We start from the raw sequence: 26618 nt of genomic DNA on the forward strand, positions 1-26618 counted from the left end.
ATTAATTACATTGATGAGTGCAAAAACAATATTATTAATTAATAAACATTTTTATTGTTAAAATGTCATGTATATTTTGCCATTATTTACATAATACTTACATTTACAAAAAAAGAAAACTCCCACATTTTTGTAAAAAAAAAATACATTTATAAAAATTTATTTAAATAAATTACGCAATGCTATGACTATTTTACATAACTTTAAATGTATTAAAAATTGAATAAGACATTGTCTAATATTTATTTATTTTACATATAAATAACATACTTATAAATTATACAAATAAAATATATTGACAAGATCAAAAAAATAAGAATAAAGAAAAATTGTAATGAATATTTACAAATATTATTGTGATTATTTACTTGAAAGACTAATAAATTAAAAAAATTAAATGTTGATAATATGCAAAAAAATTAAATTATTTTTTTATTAATTTATTTTTATTCTTTTTTGATTTTTTTATTATTAACATATACATTTTTTATTTAATTTTATTAAATTATTAAATTACTTAAAAAAAAAWTATATATATATATATATATATATATATATATATATATATATATATATATATATATATATATATATATATATATATAAACATTTTTTTAACTATGCTACCAATGTGTTACAATTTAAACTAACAATACAATTTTTATTATTATGAATACTTTATCATTATTTACATATTACTCCCATTTTTAAAATACATACATTTGTAAAAATATTGTATTTGTATTTAAATAAACCAAGCAATGCTATGGTTATTTTACATAAATACAAATGTATAAAAATAAGACATTGAATAAGACCTTGTCTAAATATATCTGAAGAATAAATAAATATATTATGTATTAAAATATACAAATATTATGCATGATTTATTTTACATATAAATAAATATATTACATATTTATATACACTTATAAATTAGAAAAACTAAATATATTAACAAAATCCAAAAAATTGAGAATAAGAATAAATAAAAATAGTGATGAATATTAACAAATATTATGCTCATTATTTACTTGATATACTCATAAATTTAAAAAATGTAATATATTGATATATGAGTGTGTGTGTGTGTGTGTGCGTGTGTGTGTGTGCGTGCGTGTGTGTGTGTGTGCGTGTGTGTGTGTATAGTATAAATTTTAATAACAATCAAAATATTGTTTGTTTATTTTAGTGTTATTCACATTACAAAAACAAGACATAATATTTCCAGAAGCAGCTACTCAATTCATCTGGTTTATCATATTTTGTTTATCATATTGCAAACCTATTCCACATGAAAGCTAAATGTCTAATACATTGCGATATCATGCAGCCCATATCACCGAGTGAAAAACAATCCAGTAGGATCAATCAGAAGTGCGCTCTTGCACTGTGGTGCAACTGGATGTCCCATCTGTGGTGCACCTGCATCTCCGTCAGCGGGTCTTACTGGAGCCTCTAGAGGCCGCTGGAGGTAAAGCAACTCCGCAGAGTAGAGCTCCGGGTCCCGAACGCAGGCAGGGAGACACACCACAACACACTGCCCGTCCCACAGCTCCTCCAGCTGGAGTGGGACGGGGAACACCAGAAACAGAGCAAACACACACACCACAGAAACACAGAGACTGACGGATGGACGGACGACACACATTATCACTCACACTTCATTTTAATCTACAATTCATGTTATTAACAAACCATTAAATAAGACTAAATAACACATTACGTTCTTTTGAAGTGACTTTAGATTGTAGTTAGTGCTGGGCAATGATTAATTGCATTTAAAATAAAAGTTTGCATTAATGTACACTTACTGGTCACTTTATTAGGTACACCTTACTAGTACCGGGTTGGACCCCTTTTGCCTTCAGAGCTGCCGTAATCCTTCATGGCAGAGATTCAACAAGATACTGGAAATATTCCTCAGAGCTCCATATTGACATGATAGCATCACACAGTTGCTGCAGATTTGTCGGCTGCACATCCATGATGCCAATCTCCCGTTCCACCACATCCCAAAGCTGCTCTAATGGATTGAGCTCTAGTGACTGTGGAGGCCATTTGAGTGCAGTGAACTCATCGTCATGTTCAAGAAACCAGTCTGAGATGATTCACGCTTTATGACATGGTGTGTTTTCCTGCTGGAAGTAGCCATCAGAAGATGGAGACACTGTGCTCATAAAGGGATGGACATGGTCAGCAGCAATACTCAGGTAGGCTGTGGTGTTGATGCTTAATTGGCACTAATGGACCCAAAGTGTGCCAAGAAAATCTCCCCCACACCATTACACCACCACCAGCACGCCTCAAGGTTGGACGTGTTGTGTGTACAGAGATGCTCTTCTGCAGACCTCGGTTGTGCTTATTTGAGTTACTGTTGCCTTTCTATCAGCTGGAACCAGTCTGGCCATTCTCCTCTGGCCTCTGGCATCAACAAGGCATTTGCGCCCACAGAACTGCCGCTCACTGGATATTTCCTATTTGTCGGAGCATTCTCTGTAAACCCTAGAGATGGTTGTGCGTGAAAATCCAGTAGATCAGCAGTTTCTCTCAGAGCAGCCCGTCTGGCAGCAACAAACATGCCACGTTCAAAGTCACTTAAATCCCCTTTCTTCCCCATTCTGATGCTCGCTTTGAACTGCAGCAGATCGTCTTGACCATGTCGACATGCCTAAATGCATTCAGTTGCTGCCATGTGATTGGCTGATTAAAAATGTGCGTTAATAAGTAGTTGGATAGCTATACCTAATAAAGTGGCCGGTGAATGTAGTGTGTATATGTGACACATTAAAAACAAAACAATATTGTTACATAGATATTTAAATGTATATAGATTTTGTATCATTTACATTTATCGAATAATAAAACGCTTTCTCAGATATATGTGTGCATTTATATACATAATAAATAAACATATTTTACACACTTAAATTATGTCAAAACAAAAACCTTTATTTTGGATGCGATTAATTTTTACACTGCATGCGACTAATATATATAAGACTAATATATGACCCAACACTGCCAAAAACACAGTCATATTTGCAATACTCTAACATTCTTTAACATATTACAATTGCTGTTTTGTATTTTGATTTTATTTTAAATTATGATTTCTGCGATTTAATTTTCTGCATCATTTTACATCATCATTCAGCCTTTAGTGTCACATGAACCTTCAGAAATCATTCTTCTAATATGCTTCATATTTTCAAAGAAACTTTGATGCACAAAAAATAAATAAATAAATCCTGTTTAAAAAAGTGTGTGTGTGTGTGTACGTACATGTAGGTGTGTGTTATAAAAAAGAGAAATAGAGAGAGAGAGAAAGTGTGTGTGCGGGAGAATACATACACATGGTATGTGTACTAGAGAGTAGGGATGTACCGATACCATTTTTTTGGAACAGTTTTGATCCTGATAGCAAAAATCTGAATATCGACCGATACGGAGCCGACCCCAATATTGTGCTGTTTTTTTTTTCTTTTCTTTTTAACATAATGCAGTAGTTCTGGTGATAAACTTAAATAATAGATCTTCTTTAGTAAACATGATTGACTTAATAAACTAGGCTACATTATTTAAGCATTTGTTATGACACTGATCTGTTATGGTCCAGCTTATGTTTCCTTTTTTTAAAAATAGATTTTTCTTTTAGAACTGCAATAGGCTGCCGCTATTGACACTAGTCGTTGGTAAAATAATCAGCATTTTAGCAAAGCCTGATAATTTCCTGCAGGTTTGAAGCAGACTGAACTAAACTGTCTGAGGCCAGTTTTACTTAATAAACATTCCCTCACCAAAACTCGCCGTAAAACATGGTCTGCTTTTATCAGAGGTGTCAAACGTACGGCCTGCAAACAAATGTAATGCGCCCCGCGAGATGATTCTGTGAGCTGCAATTTTTCAATAAAATATACTGCTGTTCCAATTGTGCAATGGCAAACTTAGGTTGCTTTCACACCTGTGAATTGATTTAGTTGTTCCGAAGCAGAGTCCCGCTCAGCTGTCAGAGGAGGTTTTGGTTTGGTGGTGTTTGACAAGGTGCGCGCAACGTGTCTAATGCTGTGTTTACACCAAACGTGGAACGCGCGGATAAATCATGCTATTCGCGCGTAAATAGCCGTGTGAACATTTGAGTTTACTCGCTACATTCGCGCGTCAAACCCCGCTTCAATCGCGTGTCAAACTCACTTCAGAACAGACGCGGATTCGCGTGATGGGCAGGGCTTCTGTCTGCCCGGTGACTCTAGCTTAATAGCTAAATGGCTAACATGGATTTTATGAAGAAAATAACAGTGTTTATGTGCTTTATGAAGACTGAAAAACAGCGTTGATATGTTTAGGGCCGTGTCTGAGTCCAATACATCCATTCAGAGGTGCATCCAGCTCTGTGAGCTCAAACTCCTCCAGAAAGTGAACCTGGATGACAGAGGCTTTCAGCGGTGCTTCTGACTGAGCCAAGCCCAGTTTGATGACTTGTTGTCGGTGTCGGCTGGTGGATTTCCCCCGGGACACCATCAACAGGTTCTACGTCACAATCACGCCCCCACAAGAGCAAGTTTCTGATTGGTTAACGCGGCGCGAATGTCTGCTGAAGTTCAGATTTTTGAACTCAAGCGATTCGCGCGAAACGCAGGTCAAGCGCGCCAAACGTGCAAAATACTCAATTTGCGCCGCGCCATTCGCAACGCGTCATTCGCGCAATTCGCATTATTCGCAACGCGGCATTCGTGCATAGCGCGTCGCAGGATGTCTATTTGTGCGTTTGCATTGACTTAACATGTAAATCACTCGCGCTTGACGCGCTTTCCGCATCTGGTGTGAACGCAGCATGAAAAGCGAGGAGGGATACAGGGGGGAGGGGTGAGAAAGGTGCGCAACGTATTTGGGGACGGGGATGGAGATGCTTGATTTCCGGGAGATTATCACTCGTTTGCGGGCATCCGGGAGTCTCTGTGCATTTGCGGGCGACTTCTGAAACTTCCGCGAGACTTGAGATGTTTGGAATGACCTTCTGCCCTACTCATAATTCTCTCTTCATATAGCCGTTTGCCTATTACATATCCATAAAACACTGTGATATAACCGGGCTTGAATCGTATTGCTTCCTCACTACAATCAATCCGCTCCGGAGTTTGTTTCAATCAAGCCGAGGCCACCTTATTCAAGCGATCTCGGAGCGATTGATTTGGAGCAGATTCCGAGCGTGATTGCTGGATTCACATATGCCAAACGAACCACGCTAACTAAGCAAATGAGACAGGTTCTGAAACAAAAATCTAGGTGTGAAAGCACCCTTAATTTCATCCCATGCAGAAGCCTGAGTCAGCGTCAGTTTGACAGCCATCTCAGAGAGAAAGAAGTCATCTATAGCGTCATACCACATCAGTGCTTCCCACACATAGACTTTACTTGTCCGGGCCGCCCAGGTATATTTGGTGGTGACACATGAATTATACTTTTATTATCATCCTTTTACATTTTTTGTATCAATCCAAGAAAACTAAACATTCGTGATCGATTAACCAGTGGAAAATCTTCTTTCGCTCTGCTCGTTCTGTGTGTGCGCGCGATCTGTCACTCATACAGAATTTCTCACGTGATCTGCAGACACTCTGAAACGCGCCTTTTCTGCCAGAATGCATCCGACCGTAGTTTCTGAATCTCCTAAAATGTCCAGAATTCAGGTTTTACTTTCGCATTCTAAAGTTGCCGTTATTTGTGTGCGTTTTTTCATTACCATGTCTGCGCACACAGCCGCGAGAGAAACGTCAAATAATTAATCATTTAATAAACGACTTAGATAAACTTTATACCCAGAGAGAACAAAATGACATTTATAATGGCTGCAAAATATTTTTACACCATCAGAAACGGCTAATCAACTAATTTGCTTAATTTAAATAATCTATTTTTATATCTATAGATCTATAAATCTTTTTTATTCTAGTAATTATTATAATTTTTTGCAATAATGTCTATTTTTATTCATTTTTTCTGATATTTATTTCTCATTTGCTGCTTGTTTAATTAAGTTAATAATGTTAATATATTACATACTTAATATATCTAAAATGCTTTGACTACTGTAAATGATGTCATTCCAATATAGCAACTTTAGAGAGAGAAAGAGAAAGAGAGAGAGAGAGAGAGAGAGAGAGTATCATTGTAAATATACTGATTATTATTGTTTTTATTACTGTTTTATCCTAAAAGTTTATTCTGATCTATTTTTGTATTGATTTGTATGAATAATTAATGTTGAATAATAATATAATATATTGAATATTAATGTGATATATTGAATAATATGATGTATTGTTGATATTTTATTTAATTATTATATATAAATATCATCTTTTTTGTTGCTACAACTACTATTTACTGTGTGTACTGTTTTGTTATTATATATGTATGTTACTTTTTATGTAAACTTTATAACTGCTTTTGCAATACATTTGTAACAATTGTCATGCCAATAAAGCAATTATTGAATTGAATTGAATTAAATTGAGAGAGAAAGAGAGCAAGAACAGAGCACCCTTTACCTGTCAGTGGGTGCACATGTCTCCTAAATAGCATAGTTAAAAATCTTTTTCTTTTTTTGTTTGTCGCATGTAATTGACAATTTCTGTGCTGCGGGAAAACCACCAAGTATATTTCAAACCTGTGGGAAGCCCTGCACACTGAGCTGATCTCACGAAGATATGTAACTATGTTACATTTTGTCAGTTTAGTGGCTATTTCGTATGAGTTAAGTCGTATGAAAATGTACCCGTTGAAAAAGGAGGCGTGGTAGCTAACCACACCCCACCAGCTGACCGATACCCGAAAATATACAGTATCGAACCGATATCCGATCCAAGTATCGGGATCGGTGCATCCCTAGTGTGTGTGTGTGTGTGTGTGTTAGAGAGAGAATATATACACATGGAGTTTGTACTATAGCGTGGGTGTGTGTGTGTTTAGGTGTGTTATGTGAGTGTGACAGAGAATGAGTGTGTGAGAAAATATATACACGTTATGTGTGTACTAGAGAGTGTGTGAGAGGGAGAATGTATATGTGTGTCTGACCTGTTTGTCTGCTTGGTCCGCTATACTGTACACCAGAGGAGGGATTGAACCTTCAGACTTTTTTCCCACATTACTGCGGAAGTGTTCGCTCGCTGGCAGACAGCTGAAAACACACACACGCACACAATTAGTCATTCACCACAGTAAACAGTGACTTGTTTTTGTTTTAAGTACGTCAGTCATTGAGTGTGTAGTTATTTACACACACACTTCATTCATTCGTATAGCTCTACAGCAGGTGTACTAGCGTTCTTACCTGGCCGGTAGCTTGTAAATGTAGCTGCAGCCGTCTTCAGTCCAGATGATGACTTTATCAGCGGCGATGAATTCTCCTCCAGCCCACGACTGATTGTTCTCACTCGACACCGAACACAGCAGAGAGAAATCCCCCGCATCAAACACCTGCAGCACAGATCATCTTCATCAGTTTCTCAGCAGCAGAAGTGGTCATAGTAGGTAAACTCAGAGCTCAATGAATGAGAGAGTACAACAAATGATTATTCTACACTCCTATTTACTGAAACAATAACAGGAAAAACTCCAGGATGAGTGTTATCAAGACTTTCAGAATGAGAACAACAACATTCTACTGCACAACACGACATGTTTGCTATTGCCACCGGTCTCTTTTTGCAACCGGGGGCCCGTGTGACGTCATGTGTGACGAAGGCTGGTAATTCGTCTATAAGGCCCCGTTTACACTAGTGCGTTTTAGTTTTAAAACGGCGTTGTAGAATGAAAACGATCCGCGTCCACACTCGCGTTTTACCCAGCGTTTCTGAACTGCTCTCCGTCCACACCAAAACGCTGAAAACGCACATCACGTGACCACACACACACACTCTCGGGCAAGCGCTCCAGCATTTCTACCCAGATGAGAGCTCTGCTTGTCGGACTGCTCATCACGCATCTCCCGCTGGATCTAATCTCACTATATTTGCTAAACGTGATATTTCATTCATGTTGTTGTCTTTATCTAACGACATAGGCCAATTCTCTGACTTTGGTCATTGGAATCTATTAAGTTACTTGTTCACGGGTAACATGTTTTGGTTAAGCACAAAGATAAGTCAATGATTAATCCAGGTACATTGACTGATCGCTCGTCTTTATTTCCTACAATGTATAAACTTATTGTATGTTATACTTTTATAATTATCGATTATTAAAACTGATATTCAGCTAAAGAGAGGCTGTGTTTCGTATTTTCACTGAAATTGAAAGGAGGCAGTTGTTATCGGCTCCGTTTTGTTATAAATATCCACACAGTGAAGATGACGCTCATATATGCAGCACGACGCCTCAACATTTCTGCTGTCTAAGTTGCTAATATTAAAATGAAAATAGGCAGTTCCTTAAATCATGTTTACATTTTATTGTTGAGAAAGTGAAACAACGAAGCCAAGGTGATGTGGATGAAGTTATAAAGTACACTGTTCCCTTTAAAGATTTACCCGTGTCCTCGGTATAGTCTTCTTTTCCGTATCAAACTGAGAAGAAGAGACTGCAGCCTTGATCAAACTTGCGAAGTCTGAACTTACAAGAAGAGGATGCGAGACTGAACTGTGTGTGGGCTACTTAATATTGAGGAAAAGCCCCAATCAGATAGGCGAACGTCTGCAGCCCCGCCTCCCTTTTCAGATGTCTCCGTCTTTCCCCATCCACACTGAGACGGAGCAGCAGCGTTTTAGAATGAAAACGGTCTCTCCGGCGTTTTCAAAAAGCTCCGTTTTCGGCGCTCGAGAACTCCGGCGTAGTGCGGACGGATGGCGTAACCGTAGCAAAACTTATGCGTTTTCAAACTAAAACGCATTAGTGTAAACGGGGCCTAAGGAAGAGATGGTCCCTAGCAGGCGGGGCTTTCCCCCCTCTGATGACACGTACAAAGGGAGAACATCAATTAAAGTGTTTCTGCAGACTGTTTTTATCAAGGCTGATTATAAACAATACAATTAATACAGTTTACCATTAGGAGCTGGTTAAAATCACACACTGCTGACACACATCTGCGTTTAAACCCCTTATTAAAGTGACTTTTTGCATAATAGGTCTCCTTTACAAAAAATGTCCTGGGGATACGCTGAGCTCTTGTAATAAAAATCTTGTCTAGCAGTCAATTTCACATCAGAACACAACATGTTTTAATAATGAGGAAGGCTTGACCGTGGTTACATGCTGCTGGAGCATCATTCTTTAACAAATACAAATGAGTGAACATTGAGTGACCAAATCGGCATCTAGTGTAATCTGTTTATGTCTGGTCTCAAAAATAAAATCTTTCAGAGGCGGCATGGTGGCTCAGTGGTTAGCACTGTGGCCTCACAGCAAGAAGGTCGCTGGTTTGAGCCTTGGCTGGGTCTGGGTTGCAGCTGGAAGGGCATCTGCTGTGTAAAACATATGCTGGAATAGATGGTGGTTCATTACACTGTGGTGACCTCTGATAAATGAGGGACTAAGCCAAAGGAAAATGAATGAATGAATGAGTGAATGAGTGAGTGTCTTTCATTTATGCTCTGGTCAGTCGTTTGCACTTTAAACAAAAGCAACTGGATTATCGTTTATACTAGATGCCGAATAAGTCACTCAATGTTGACTCATTTGTATTTATTGAAGAATGATAATGCAAAATTGTTCAGCCCTGTCACTAATTCACAAGCACACACACACACACAGAGACACAGACACACTCACCCTCCAGTATTTGGAGCACACCACCAGTAGTGAGAGCTGAGTGAAGGTGCAGAAAGAAATGCTCTGACAGCCCTGACAGTAGATCGGCTTCGACTCTTCCTCAAACACTGGGTCCAGATCCTGCTCACACACACACCCGTAAAACACATATGCACGCGCGCACACACACATACACACCCACAAATGCACATGCGCGCACACACACAGACACCCAAATTATTACACACATATGCGCACACACATACACACCCACAAATGCACATGCACATGCACACACACACACACACACACACACACACACACACACACACACACCCAATTGACCGCACACATATGCATATGCACACACACACACACACACACATACATAAATGTAAACACAGACAAAAAGATTATTATTTTTGTGTTGTACAGACACATGCATACAAGGCCAAATAAATAAATAAAAAAACATTCTGTATATTTATGTAAAAAATCTTTACATGTGTATAAATAATTTTTATTTTAACAAATTACATCATACACTCTATACAGGGAAAAAAAAAGAAGAATAAATAAATAAATAAATAATATTTTTTAAATTAAATATATAAGAAAAGAAAAATAAATAAATAAATAAATGTTATTTAAATTAATACATATGAAAAAAATAAATAAATATTATTTAAATTAAAAATATAAGAAAAGAAAAATAAATAAATAAAATAAATATTTTTTATTAAATATATAAGAAAAATAAATGAATAAATATTTTTAAATAAATAAGAAATGAAAAATAAATAAATAAATAAATATATTTTTTTTATTAAATATATAAGAAAAAAATATATATATATATATATATATATATATATTATTATTATTATTATTATTAAATATATAAGAAAAGAAAAAAATTAATAAATATAAAAAATGAAAAATAAACAAATAAATAAATAACTTTTATTTTTTAAATTAAATATATAGGAAAAGAAAAATAAAATTAAGAATTTGTAATACTTTAATATCATTGTACATAATAATTGTAGTGGTCAAATTCTCAAAGTGTGTTTACTGATGTGTGACTGAACAACTCACCTGCATTCTGCTGACGTCAGCAGTGATGATCCACACCTTCAGAATACCAGTGACTGAAACTGCCACCACTGTGTCCTCTAAACAGCACACACACAAAAAAAAAAATCACAATTAGTCTACAGCATTTTGTTGGTATGTTTTAATTAATTAAAGGTAATAAATTAAATATTAAATAAATATTATAGGAAATATTTAGAATTCAAAATAAATAAATTAAAATAACGGTATAACAAAAAATGTTAGCGTTTTGAAAAACCCTGACTTGAAACCAGTTATCTTCCCATTTCCAGGCAGCAGTTACCTTGTGTGCGATGCGAGCGGATGATGCTCATAGAGCTGATCCAATCCGGTGAAATCTTGGACACAAGCGAATAAAGCACCTCCAGACTGGTGGCGTCCATCACAAGGATTTCTGGGTAATGTCCGTGACACAAGAGACGACCTTCTCTCTGTGTGCCGATGGTGAACTGATAAAACTGTACAAAGAATACAAACATTCAGAAATAATTTCAATGTTTTATTGGTGATACAACAATAAGGTTGTATCAGTTAATGCAAGTCAAAATTATTCATGTGATTTTCTCAAATGTTTCCCAAATGATGTTGAACAGATTCAGGAAATTTTCACAGTATTTTCTATAATATTTTTTCTTCTGGAGAAAGTCTTATTTGTTTTATTTGGCTAGAAAAAAAGCAGTTCTTAGTTTTTTTAAAACCATTTTAAAGTCAACATTATAATATCGGTTCTTAATCTCATATATAAATCATATAAATGAATAAATGAGGCAATTTATTAAGAAACGAAATTTATTATTTATTAGGAAATTAAAAAATTATACTTTATTAATAATATTAATGATGATGTTTATTATTATTATTATTATTAAGTAGGATAATGTTTATTTATTTTTTATTTTTTTGAAAAGTCTACTTCTACAATTTGACATGTAAACCACTGCAGACATGTTCTAACTAACAGGCCCATGTCATATACAGCACAGATACTTCATAAATAACCAACTCTAAATTAAAAGCATTAACGTATGCTGTTTTTTGTTTTCACAAGCTTTGGAGAAGTAACGTAAACTCCGCTTTCAAATAATAGGTCACCTATAGCTTTCGTCATGAGGCTTTGTTCAAAATAACATCAATGGTTTCCAAGTGCACTGCGAAGGGAGCGCAATTGTAAACATGAAGATCGCTAAAACTGAACTATAAAAATAGTTTGAAAGCAAATTACACCTAAGAGAGATGACTTTAATGCTTTTTTATTTTTAATCATTCCCAGCTTAAATGTTAGAATGTTCTAAATGAGTAGGGCATAGGGGGGATAAGTGGGAATAGAACACAGCCTGGAACTACAGCTATGTTTCTAACTACAGCTCAAGAGGTGTAGTTGTAAGTGCACAAGTTTGCGACACAGTTTGCAAATGTTCGTTGGAACGACAAATTTGAGAAAATGGCAAATCAACAAGCTATGTTTGTAACGACGGAACTTGCGACCTTAGTTGGCTAACGATGGTTTTGGGAAACACACCCCTGGAAGGCGAATAATTCTGACTTCAACTGTATATACGAACATGAACAAACAATGAACAGTACATTTATTCATACATTTATTCATCTTTACTAGCATTTATTTATTAATTATCAATAGTTTATTAGTTATTTAATAGTTAAACAGACTTAAATTACAAAACACTAATGCTCACTGTACATAAGCGTGCCTAACTGACCCTTCCCTTCCCATAATGTCAATTATTTATTAGGCATTTTAAGGTTTTATGGTTTATTTTTTTTAATGTTGATGAAAGTGGGTTACCCAAAACTCCCATTAACCACATTTCAAACTATTACAATTCATACAAGTACCTATTTAGGTAATATAAAAAGGGCAAGAATGTAGCCTAATATTAATATAATGAAATCAGACCAAAATTAGATCACCTTTTATGCCCTAATATGGAAAACTTCAATAATAGGGTGTCAAAACTTTTACACATGGCTGATCTGCATGAAAACAATGGATGCTTGATCATATTTTATTTCCATGCTTTTGTAAATAATTTAGCAAGATATTCTTGTTTTGCATTCGTCAGGAAACAAAAGCCTTCTTCAGCTTTTGGAAATGACTGAAATTAAAAGACTCTTTCCTAGGCATGGGATGATAACCGTTTTATTAAGGTGTACCATGGTTTGGAAAAGTCAAGGGTTTAAAACCGTCAAAACTTTCTGCAATACCATTCCTAAGGTATGTGTAAGATTTTTTTATTCATGTTTTTTTTAGGACAACAATATCTCCAGCCGAAAAGATGCTGTTTTATATTAAATATTTATTGAAACAAATTAAGGCCGCAGAAGTCAATAATTTATTTAGCCTTAATTTAGTTTACTGCTTTAAAATATTTTAAATGTTTCTCAAAATAAATCAATTGTCTTTAAAAGGGAAAAAGTTGTAGTTTTTTACCCAGACATTTAAAAAGAATATATTTCAGAGCAGAAATCGCAATACCGTGATATTTTTATCTAAGGTTATCGTACCGTCAGAATCTTACACCGGCCCATGCCTACTCGCTCCACCAGAGCATATTTCACTTCAGTATTGCAGTGCCATTACATACATTTACTTCATCTTGGCTTTTTGCAAGTAAGTTTAATGATGTTAGAACAGTTCTGGTCAGGTAAATGTCCGACCAAATCTCATCCATCAGTTCTGTGTTTAGATGAAAGTGTTACCTGTATACCGGTGTGTGCACAGGCCAGTTTGGTGAACTCAATACAGCGTCCGTCATTGACGTCCCATAAACACATTTCCCTGCGCCAAACAGAAAACACAGCTAAGGTGAAACTGCAAACATTTCATCAGCTGAAAATCAAATGCACCATCTGAACATGCTTTAGCTGCATTTACACTGCACATCTTGATGGTCAATTCCGATTTTGTGACTGTATCTGATTTTTTACATCATCTTTTAGAAGTGACTCGTATCCGATCGTCTGCATTTACACAGCACACGGCAAAGGTGCAATGACCAGGAGAAAAAAAAAAAAAAAAGAGCGGGCGCTGACTAACAGCTGATAATTAAAGCGTGCTCTTTTCTCTATTCCTGTATGTAATCTGTTCGCTGCTTTTGACAAGCTGTTTTACTATAGTTTACGACAGAAAGCTTCTCATTTGTCCATCTTCTTTTGATATACTGGCTTTTTTAAAATCTTTAGGCATCTTAATGTAATGTCCATGGCGTGATTTATGCACGTGATGTAGCTATGCACTAGTTTTATATTAGTTTATATTGGTTACGTGGTGGACACTGCGCTCTCTTGCTCTCGTTAACATGCTTAAATACCTGTGTAATATGACAATATGAAAGCTGTGTGAGTCCTCGTGTATGAGATTTAAGGTTTGGGACTGCTGAAGTCTGATCTGAAAGGAAAGTGTCAGATTTGACATCATTCGCTTTGGTTTTAATGACGCGCGACTCGCATTGACAGGTGGAAATCCGATCTGCCTGCTTACACTGCAGACATGACAACACAGATCCGATTCATAACGGATAAGTTTCCACATATGAACTAGGCCTGAATCTGATTTGAGTAAATTAGAATCCATGTGATTTGTTCCTGCTTACACGGCCATATCCAATCTGTGCCACATGAGAGAAAAACATTGGAACTGAGTCACTTGAACAGTGTAAATGTGGCATTAGAAAAGAACAAACACCACAGTGGCAAATCCCAACACATCGAACTATATTCTCTGGCTGATATTTGCTCCAGTTTATCAGGACGTAATGATTTTATTCTCTTTTTATACTCTCATTAGATGGAAATGCTGCTTCATTCACAAATATTTTATGCCAAATTACAGTTTTGCATATAAATCTAATTCACATCTTTGACTGGACTCATAGATAACGTCTGTTTTTTCCTTAGCATTCTTCAGTATATCTTCCCTTGTGTTTAACAGAAGAAAGAAACTCAAACAGGTTTGGAACAAGTGAGTAAACGATGACAGAATTTTCATTTTTGGGTGAACCGTCCCTTCAATCATGTTTATGACAGATTTATGACAAGTTTGGTTATCTTGATAATGTTGTCATGACAAAGACAAAAACAGGTTGTGATGCATTTGTTTATGTCAAGCTGTCGTAACAAACAATGTCATCCTTGCATTTAAAATGACATGACTGAGCAAATGACACTTGTTATAAGTTGTTATAAGCATGCATAAAATCTCGTTTACATTCATGATGTGTTTTATAAAGACCCCTTTAAGTAAAGTGTTACCATTAAAACACGTTCTCACCCGCTTTCAGAAGCGCTGACGAGGTACTGTTTTTCACTTCCTGCGCTGGCCTTGGACAGACAGGTGACGGAGGCGGTGTGTCCAAACAGCAGAGCACGAGGATTAATCTGAAAACACAAACACACACACACACACACACACACACACACACACACATAAACAAACACACACACACACACAAACAAACAAACAAACAAACAAACAAACACACACATACACATACACACAAACATAAACACACAAACACACAAAAACAAACAAACAAACAAACACACACACACACACACACAAAAAAAAAATAACATCAGATCATCCACAGCATTTTAGTGACCTTCATAAAAACACTCCATTAATTTATTTATTTCTATACAATAATATCCATATCAATATTAACGCTTGGGCATTGAGTATTGTTAATTTAAATTAATGGGATCATTTTAGCTGTTTTAAAGGCGACCCATTATGCAAAAAACACTTTTAGAATTCAGTTGCATGGAATAATACCAGCTTCTAATAGTAAACTGTATTAATTGTATTAGTTATAATCAGACTTGATGAAAACAGTCTGCAGAAACACTTTTTTTATTATTATTATAGTTTTGAAACATTACATAAAGTAATAATCCAAATTTAGATATATATGCTATATCCAGGAACATTACAATAATTACAACAACAATAAATGATAATAAAGCAAAAACATAACAGCAGACAAAAAAAAAACAACGTAATACAAAATACTTCTATACATATAAACAAAAATAATAGCTTAGGACAGTGCTTCTCAAACTGTGGTACGTGTACCCCTAGTGGTACGCAGGCTTCCTTCTAGTGGTACGCGGAGAAAATGTCATGTACATGCTACACACGTTTCAAAATGTATCAAAAATGATGTATATAATATGCCGTATATGACATATAGCCTATATTTCTGAGGTAATCTGCTACGTTTTTTCACTGTGCAGAGTTGTAGCTGCTTTACTGGGCCTACTACGCTACTGTATTTCAATACTGCTCGTTTTGATGGTACTTGGAGACTATTTTTTTCTGAGGTGGTACTTGATGAAAAAAGTTTGAGAACCACTGACTTAGGATACAATCATCGACTACAGCGGGGGATCAGTACCAGAGGAAAATTCCTTCATGAAATCTAACATTAAATCACTCTTATTGTTTGTAGTTTGCATTAGAGACTTTTTCAAAATTTCCATTCCTGACAAAAAGATATTGCATTTTGGTATACACTTCGCATATTTCTGTTTATGTATAAAATATTTACCTTGTAAAATGTAGATGTTAACAACATACTCATATGTTCTTTTTGTGTGTGAAAAAGTGCAAATTACATCTTTTAAAGAGAGCCTGTATTAATTAACATTTCTTTGCCCAAATAACACGTCTCTAACATCCTTCCAAAATTTAAGGGAGACATCACAGTAATAGAAAAGATGAGATCAGTCTTCCTCGTGTATATGCCAGTATTATCAATATCCATGAATTTAGATGAAGTTGCTTTGCAAGGATAAATGTTGTGAAGTAATTTAAAGTGCACTTCTGGCAACCTCTGATCACATATTTTGAAAGAAGGAAGACTCTCTCCTTTAACTGATTTATATAAATAAATCTGTGCAAACAGGTTTAACTGTGATCCCCAATATAGTTCAGTTTGATGATTATGTAAAAGACCACTATAAATGTAACAGAATATTGATTTGTATTATCATGTACTGTAGGGAATTATTTATTTGAATTATTTTTAAAGTTTATTTATTTTTTTAATTTACTATTATTATTTTTTTTATTTATTTATTTACTATTATTATTAATATTTTCAATTTTGCTATACTTTTATCTATTCCTGTTGTAATTGTATTTTAATTTTATTTGTTTGCTAAGTAATGTCAGCAGCAATGTTCAAAATGGGGGGAAAATTACATCCTTAAAATGTACAAAATGTTTTGTTAAAGCTTGAGAAAATAATCACAAATAAATATTTAAAATAAAAAAATAAATAAATAAATAAATAAAGAGCCCTTCTTTGACCTTATTTAAAAGGCAAAATTTAAAAGGGATTGAGCAGGCAGCTTTCCAATTAATATCAATAATTTTTGCTTTCCAATAATAATTCCCTTTTTTTTCCTTTTTTTTTTTTTAAACACAAATTTTGTGTTTAGACTGAAACAATTGTCTATTTTTTTATTATTATATGATGGAGAAAGTATGTCAACACCGTCAATTTTTAATTCTGGGAGTATCTTATTAACGCATCCATAATAAAGGTGATTATTAATTAGTTGTATTAAACCAGCTGGAATACCCTTAACCACTTGATGAAATTCTTTAAAAGGAATTGGAAAGTTATGAATCCTCATAAAATCTTCATAAGAGAGTATGTTTCCATTATCATAGAACAAATCTGTAACAAAATTGTCTGCAGAAACACTTTGATTGACATTCTCCCTTTGTATGATGTCATCAGAGGGGGAAAGCCCCGCCCACTGGTAACCATCTCTTCCTCATTAGTAGGCCCACACGGAATCTGCGCGCACAGAATTCCGCAGATTTTCCGCAGATTTTTAGCCCATCATTAATTCTGTTTATTTACTTGAGTAAATGTGTAAATCTGGATTTATTCAGTTTTTATTCAGTTATTTATTACTTTTTATTTAATATATTAAAGTTTTAGTTATGATAATCCGCTGGATACTGCCAAAATAATTCAGCAGAAATCCGCAGATTTTTACCAAAATTCTCAGCAGAAATAGCATTATTATTTATGCTCATTAGTATATGATGTTAGTCTTATTTTTGAATCTGCAACTATGCCGACACACAGGTATCTGTAGCTCCGCCCCTTTTTTTAAAAAAAGAGCATGATCTCATGTAAAGGGGTGGTCCAGAATGTAATGTTAAGGCTTGGTTGTGTTTAAAAGATGCAAAGCAATGTGTGCTCATGTTTCACTTGAGGGGAATCACGTTATCTCACTTTGATTATACACAGCTACTCAGCTAACATGAAAACGACTGTCATATTTCCTAGTTCCTCTGAAAGGCCCGCCCTTAAGTGACTCTGATTGGTCATCATCATAATGTGCTGCGATTCGCGGATCGGCTTCATGCCACGCCCGTAAAAGCACACTCTTTTCTGCTGTGTGAACAATCAGTCAACCGCAGTAAGTGAAAGTGCAAACTATATTAAAATATGACACTTTTACTGTCTCTATACGTGTATTCTAAATTAACTGGTACGATGTGGTTCAATCTGAGTTTGTTATTTGAGTAAAATGTCCTAAATCAGACACTTGTGACCTCTGACCTCCAGCTCGGGGGTCATGTCCCAGATGCAGATCTGTCCATCATGGCTGCCGGTGATGATGGTTGCCAGATCCTCCATCACCAGCAGGCTGGAGATACAGTGAGTGGGCGCATTGCGACTCCACAGGACGATGGGTAAAACCAGACTGTTTCCTGACATGTTTTCTGCGATACTGTGAAAAGAGAGAGAGAGAAAGAGAAATGAAAACAGAAGCCAGATGAAATCAATTCATTGCTGGAAACTCCAGATAATCATAAATGAGGAATTAAACTAGCTGAGTGAGGGGAACAAATGAAAGCCTAAAACTAAATAAATATAACAATAAATGCACACTATATACATTGAAATTATAATAACTCATTGTAACACATTTAAATGTGTGTGTGTGTGTGTGTGTGTGTGTGTGTGTGTGTGTGTGTGTGTGTGTGTGTGTGTGTGTGTGTGTGTGTGTGTGTGTGTGTGTGATTATTTTATAATTCTTGTTTGTGTAAAGCACTTTGTATTATCACTGTGATTGAAATGTGCTGTATAAATAAGCTTGCCTTGCCTTTCTGGTTTCATTAGGTGTCTGTTTCATTACAATATTAAAAAATTATATTTTCTTTATTTTGCAAAAAAAAATAAAAAATCCTGATGACATTTTTCCAATGTCAAAATAACAAATATGTATATTATGATTGAATTTTTTTTAATTTAAGGGTAATTTTAGAAAATAATGTTTTCTTTAAAAAAAAGTATATTAAAAAATATTAAAAATTAATAAATAAAAGTTTATAAATTATTATAACAAATATCAGAAAACATAGCACCATCTTTGGTCCACTGTAAAACCCAACAGTCAACTTTCTCAAATAAATTAAGTGTAGATAACTAAAATTCACTGAAAATTAATTCTACTCATTTGAACAGAGTTTTGAACTCAGTGTTAAAGGTAATGAGTTAATTAAATACCTTCAACTTAAATGGAGTAAGTTCAATACTCATATAGATTAGTTTTTTTTAACTCAAATGGTTTGTTGCAATCAGTTTCCTCAAATTGTTTGAGTTGCCATAACTTATTGGGTTTTAGAGCAGTTGGTTTGAGTTCTCTTCATTTATTGGGTTTTACTGTTCTCAAATTGCTTTGTTAACTCAAATGGATTAAGTTCACAGTACTCATTAGGATTAGTTTTTGAACCTAAATGTTTTTTTGTAAGCAGTTTCCTCAAACGGTTTGAGTTGCCTTAACTGATTGGGTTTTACAGTACTCCGTTGGTTTGAGTTCTCTTCAGATCTTCAGGGTTAAGTTCAGAAAATCTTTCCATTGTTTTTTTTTTTACATACACACACAAAAACACTAAACAATATTAAAACACTATAAAAATACAACAAATGCAGAAACAACGATCATATACAATTATAAACAATCCTGTTTTTTTCTAGCCCCCCTTTTATTACTATTTCCCAAATGATGTTTAACAGAGCAAGGAAATCTTCACAGTATGTCTGATAATATTTTTTCTTATGGAGAAAGTTTTGTTTGTTTTATTTTGGCTAGAATAAAAGCAGTTTTTGTTTTTTGTGAACCATTTTAAGGACAATATTATTAGCCCCTTTAAGCCTTTTTTTCTGATAGTCTCCAGAACAAACCATCGTTATACAATAACTTGCCAAATTACCCTAACCTGCCTAGTTACCCTAATTAACCTGGTTAAGCCTTTAAATGTCACTTTAAGCTGTATAGAAGTGTCTTGAAGAATATCTATAGTCTAATATTATTTACTGTCATCATGGCAAAGAGAAAATAAATCAGTTATTAGAAAATGAATTATTAAAACTATTATGATTAGAAATGTGTTGGAAAAATCTGCTCTGTTAAACAGAAATTGGGGAAAAATAAACAGGGGGCTAATAATTCTGACTTCAACTGTATAAAAACTGTTTTAATTTGAAAGAGAAAAAAAAATCACAAGTGTCCAAAAAAACCACTAAAATTATGCAATAATGACATTTGTGAAGTCATTTAAGGCATCTTTTAAAGTCGATGAAATTATACAATAACCCACACACCAGTAACTCTTTACCAATATGAAAACATACAACACACTTTAGTAACACTTTAGTTGAAGTAACATTTACTTCTTGCTTATTGCCTGCCTATTAGAACAGTTGATAGCACTTTAAAAATATGATCTTATGCTACATTCCTAATATCAACACCTAAACCTAACTTTCACCTTGCTAACTATTAAATAAGCAGTGAATTAGTAGTTTAATAAGTTTAATAAGTCTCAATTAAGAGTTGTTAATAGCATGAATATATAATAAACAATAAAGTGTGACCATATTTTCTAATACCCAAAGCTTTATTGGATATGCTTGGTGGTTCCCGCTAGTATAACTCCCATACTATATAATGTATCCTGTAAATAGATATACATTTCTTCTCCAGTCATCTCAGCTCATATCAATCAAAGTGAATAAAAAATATTAAGTTGAACTTTGCATAACTTAGCTGAAGCCAACTAGAGCAGCAAACGATCATTAAATCACTGAAATTGACGAACAGCACAGATTAACCTCAAAATGACACTCAAAAATCAATGTCCATCCCTTAAAACAACACACTCAAGCTGCTTCGTTCACAGTATCCAGCCTGACATAACACAACACATTGTGTTTTTTTTTATAATCAAGCCTAAAGATAATTGATAAGATAATTAAAATCACATCAGAATTGATTGGAATTAAACAGATCCACACAATGTTCTTGTTGCGTAAGGCGCAGATAAACGGATGTCAATGATTTTGACTGGAAGTGCTATTGAACACTTCCGGAAGTACTAGTCCAATAAAACAACACAAAATGACAGGCTAGCTTGCTTCAATGCAATATGAGAATAAAAACACAAAGTACATAACAATAATGCAAACTTTAGGTTGTGAAGTGGTGTTATTTTCTAATAATTCAACAGCCAGGAGAGCATTATTCTGCTAGTACTATGGTTAAAGCCAGGGTGCAAAATACAAGGGGGTTTGACAGGGGATTGACTGCCCTAATTAATTCTTGATTCCCCTGAAAAACAGCATGTATGGGGGGGTCAGGTCTCTAAATAGTTATAATAGCAATAGTATAATAGCTCTGATAGATATCTTAAATAACAATATAAACTATTAAAATAATAGATCACTTAATTATACTTCTGACCACCCCAAAACGGCCTATACCAATGTCTATGTGAGAAAAATTCATTGAACAGTCTGAAACTGGCAGTTCTACAGCACCGATACAATCATTTGAGACTTTTCTTGTAAGATTGGTGTTTATTTTGACATATAGCCTAGAACGAAAGTTAATTAGTCAGGTTTTTGTCCTCAATCTGCTCCTGTGTGTAGCACTGGTTTCTTCGACATCTCATCTAAAGCCTTCAGTTGTGTTTTTTGACATAACTGAAATCACTCAGTGTACTGATATGGAGCTGTAATGCGCTCAAAACCTGCCGGAACTACTTTAGCTGTGCATTTATCTGACAATAACGGCACACCATAGAATGCCCATCGGCCAATCAGAATCAAGCATTCAACAGACATGTAGTAGGATCAGATATATATCATTTACATAAGCACACTGACAAAAATATTCACTGAATTCACTACTTTTTTTTTTAAAGGTAAAACTAAATTTAGCTTAAGTTCAGCCTATAACAATTGTTTGCAACCACTTACTTAAAAAAAAAAAAAGTAGTAAATCCAACAAACCATTTTTTTTCAGTGCAGTAAAAAACTAAATCACTCGACTTTCCAAAGTGTGCCAGAATTTACTGAGAGCTCCAAGAAAAGCAATTGTTCAGTAAACCCAGATCATTTTAAAACTCAACTTACTCCACTTGTCCTGTTAGTAGTGCAATAACAGTAATGCAGATCAATTAAAAAAGCTTTTCAAATACATCCTAATTGTCCAAACACATGATCACACTTTATTTTAAGGTACAATTCTTGCTATTAACTGTGAATATTAGCTCAATAAACTCCTCATTTGTTGCTTATTAATAGTTATTAAGGCAGAAGCTGAGTTTAGGTATTGGGTAGGGATGTAGAATAAGATCATACTTTATAAGTACTAATAAACAGCCAATATCTACACAATACACACTGAAAAAAATGATGCACTGGATTTACTGCATTTTTTAAGTTAACTAGTTGCAAGCAATCTATATGTGCTGAATTTAAACAAGCAAATTAAGTTGAACATTACTAAATGTCATTTGTTTAAATTCAGCCCATATCAATTGTTTGCAACCAGTTACCTTAAAAAAAAGTATATGCAATTAATTATTTTATTTAGTAAAGAAACAAAATTACAGGATTTACCAAAATATAATTTAATGAGAGCTAAAAGAAAAGCAATTGTTGAATAAACCCAGATCAAATCTCCATTTACTCCACTTGTCCTGTTAGTATTGCAATAACTGTAATGCAGATCAATTAATAAAGCTTTCAAGTACATCCTAATTGTTCAAACACATGGTCACACTTTATTTTAAGGTACAACTCTTGCTATCAACAAACCGTGACTATTGGCTCAAACTCTTAATTAGCTGATTATTAATAGTTATTAAGGCAGAAGCTGGGTTTAGGTATTGGGTAGGGATGTAGAATAGGATCATACTTTAGTAATAATAAACAGTCAATATCTATACAAATTATAGACTGAAATAAAATAATTTATTGGATTTACTACATTTACGGTAAGAGGTTGCAAACAATCTATATGTGCTGAATTTAAACAAGCAAATTAAGTTGAACATTACTAAATAGAATTTGTTTGTTTAAATTGAGCCCATATCAACTGTAAATCCAATGAATTATTTTATTTAGTGAAGTAAATAAACAAAAATCAGGGTTTTTCTAAAATGTAATTTAATAAGAGCTCAAAGAAAAGCAATTGTTTAGTAAACCCAGATCAAATCTCCATTTACTCCACTTGTGCTGTTAGTATTGCAATAACAGTAATGCAGATCAATCAAAAAAGCTTTCAAATACATCCTAATTGTCCAAACACATGACCACACTTTATTTTAAAGTACAACTCTTGCTATTAACAAACCATTAACTGAATATTAGCTCAATAAACTCCTGTCTGTTTTTAATTTTTATTATTTGTTTTTTATTTTCTTATACTTGTCTTTTTTTATTCCTGTTCATGTGAAGCACTTTAAAATTGCTAGTGTGTATGAAATGTGCTATATTAATATACTAGCCTTGCCTAATTTACTGCGTATTAATAGTAAAGGCAGAAGCTGGGTTTAGGTACTAGAAATGTAGAATAAGATCATACTTTATTAGTAAAAAAACAGCCAATATCTTAAATTATACACTGAAAAAATGATTCATTGGATTTACTGTATTTTTAAGTGGTTGCAATTAATGTATATGAGCTGAATTTAAACCAATACTACATTTAATTTATTTAAATTCAGCTCATGTATATTGTTTACAGCCAGTTATCTTAAAAAATTGTAAAACCAATTAATTAATTGTTAGTGTACTATTTAATAACTTTACAAAAAAAGTGACCTTACTTTACAAAAAAAAGTAAATTTAGAACTTAAGTTAATTTAACGTAACTTTTATATTATTTTGCGCATGGTTTATGGTTTATTGACTTAAATTTTAAGACAACAGGTTTACTCACTTATTTTAAGTCTACTAATCATTTTTACAGTATAGTATGACACCAGTTAATGTTGAGAATTGATGCTTAAATATAAAAGTGTTACCAAACACACAAAGACCGACCTGACATGATTGCGTCTCCTCAGATTAAACCTGAACCTGCGAAACGCGCCTTTCATTTTCACTAAATGAACCAGCTTCATCCTGAAATGACTCCTTTGCAGATTCGGAAACAATAGAAGTGTGTGTCCCAATGCTGTCGACTCTCTCTCGGTCTGTCTGGCACTCTCAGACGAGTCAAAGCAAACCCTTTCAGACCGATCAATGAGCGCTCAACCATACAGACAGACACAGATTTACTGACCGCAACAGCCAATCAGCACAGAGGATTCAGATCTTCATCAGTGTCCACACATGCACCAATATACACTGAAAACCATATAATGTAACAGATCACAAGGGTAGCCACAGTGGCATGAACCACCAGTTATTATTACACAGCTGATGCCCTTTCAACCACAACCCAGTTTTGGGAAACACCCATACACACTCATACATTAGGGACAATTTAGTTCATCAGTTCCCCTATAGCGCATGTGTTTGGGCTGTGGGGGAAACCAGAGCACCCAGAGGAAACCCACACGAACACGGGGAGAACATGCAAACTCCACACAGAAACACCAACTGTCCCAGCAGAGACTCAAACCAGCGACCTTCTTGCTGTGAGGCTAACCAGTACATCAACATTCAGAAATAGAGGTCTCAGCAACTTCAATTTCCCACAGACTTTAAAGAGACTTTTGAATCTATTCAAATTATCTCTTGGTCTTCAAGTCAGAATAAGTTAGGACACAGATATTTTGGTCATTAAATAACCATTACTTCACGCCTGTTTTTACAGTTTAATTTACAGTATATGAAACATTAATGTAGACATCTGATTCTTACATTTAATATGCTTTGTATGCATCTAGGCTCGGCGCCACGGGGGGCGGGGGATGGAGGGGGGCATTGCCCCCACAGAAAGAGTTTGTGCCCCCCAGTTTTCATAAAGGATTGTTCAAAACTGAAAACTCTTTCTGTCATTAATTACTAACACTTCCGTCATTCCAACCTTCAGAACACACATTTAGATATTTTATAATATGAAATAGCAAATTAAATTATGAAAATTGTGAGATTAAAGAAATAGTCGGAAGATCTGATCCCTGCATCAGGTCAGGGTGTGCCCGTATAGCCTTTAAAGTGTGCACACGGCAGCGAAGGCCCACTCTAGAAGACTGGACTGTATGACCAACACAATCTCACGGCAATTCGTAACTTTTTGATTTAGTGGCTAATTCGTATGAATTCGTACGATCTAAATCGTACAATTAGGTACGACTTGCTCATCCCCCAATGACAGTTGGGTTTGGGGGTGGGGTTAGGTGCCACGCCTCCTTTTTAAATTCGCACAATTTCATACGACTGAACTCGTACGAATTCGTACGAATTAGCCACTAAACTGGCAAAACGTAAAATACTTACGTTTTCTCGTGAGATCAGGCTGGTATGACAGGTGCGCAGCCTAATTCATTACATGTTTTGTTTAACTAATTCTTTAAAATCTTGAGCTCTAAATGTAAAAAACGCAGAAGAAATCTGACGCTAAATTCATTTTAGCAAAGACGCAACTGCCTGTCGTTTTCACATTAGTTTTTCAGTTATAGGGGATATGTAACCTAATAACAATGTTTAGTTCACTGCACAGTCCCAGAGTAGTCTACACTGTATTTAATATTATAATTGAATATATTCATTATTATTAATATTATTAAAATGAACCCATGAAATTGACAAAACGCAGAACCCTTTTGAATGTTTGCTTTCATTTTCAAATTGCTAAAGCCAATTTTACAGTTTTGTAAAGAAACATCCCATTATGCAGCAGCATTAAGTTAGGACACTCAAAAATGCCTTTATAGAGGATCGGCCTGCCAAGTCAAGTTTACAGTGTTATAAATGAAATGGGTATAGCCTAGTGACTAAGTAAGTGGATTTGCCGCAGATCAACCTCTCACATGCGCTGCCTACCTGCTAAATGTTTTATTATAATAACTAGGAATGTAACGGTATCAGAATTTCACAGTACTGTAATACCTCAGTATGAATGACACGGTGCAGTATTTATTGAGTAATTTACAGGAAAACAAAACTAATGAAAAGACTCGAAAAAAGTGCCCAAAGTGTTTATTTACCTTAGCACTGAATATATTAATGACATACAAATCAGCCATCTATCTGTAAGCTTCGAAAGAGGAACTTCAATTTTTAAATTTTAATAACAAAAAACTATTAAACCATATAAAAAAAATAGTTTCAATTTAGTATTGTTGAAAACTCATCACATTCAACATTTAATCACTCACTCACTTAGATAGAGATGGGTTTTTTAAAGAAAATGATCATATAACTATAATCTGGTATGAGCTGGGGTCTCTGGGCATGTCCCCTGCA

The 26618-nt window shown here is 34.6% G+C and overlaps 1 protein-coding gene across 2 annotated transcripts in view; it reads right to left on the reverse strand.

Annotated features, from left to right (window-relative positions):
* The window catches only part of wdr7 (WD repeat domain 7), a 191620-nt gene that overhangs the window by 163244 nt on the left and 1758 nt on the right, over positions 1-26618 (reverse strand). For both annotated transcript variants that reach the window (XM_073935611.1, XM_073935610.1), the window contains exons 2-9: positions 18468-18639; positions 15152-15258; positions 13582-13660; positions 11147-11321; positions 10846-10922; positions 9769-9888; positions 7334-7479; positions 7078-7180 (exon numbers count right to left, since the gene is read on the reverse strand). In XM_073935611.1, the coding sequence (XP_073791712.1) occupies positions 7078-7180; positions 7334-7479; positions 9769-9888; positions 10846-10922; positions 11147-11321; positions 13582-13660; positions 15152-15258; positions 18468-18626 (966 nt within the window). In that variant the 5' untranslated portion in view covers positions 18627-18639. The remainder of the gene's footprint in view (positions 1-7077; positions 7181-7333; positions 7480-9768; positions 9889-10845; positions 10923-11146; positions 11322-13581; positions 13661-15151; positions 15259-18467; positions 18640-26618) is intronic.

This window comes from Danio rerio, chromosome 21, assembly GCF_049306965.1.
Source record: "Danio rerio strain Tuebingen ecotype United States chromosome 21, GRCz12tu, whole genome shotgun sequence".
Taxonomy (NCBI): Eukaryota; Metazoa; Chordata; class Actinopteri; order Cypriniformes; family Danionidae; genus Danio; species Danio rerio.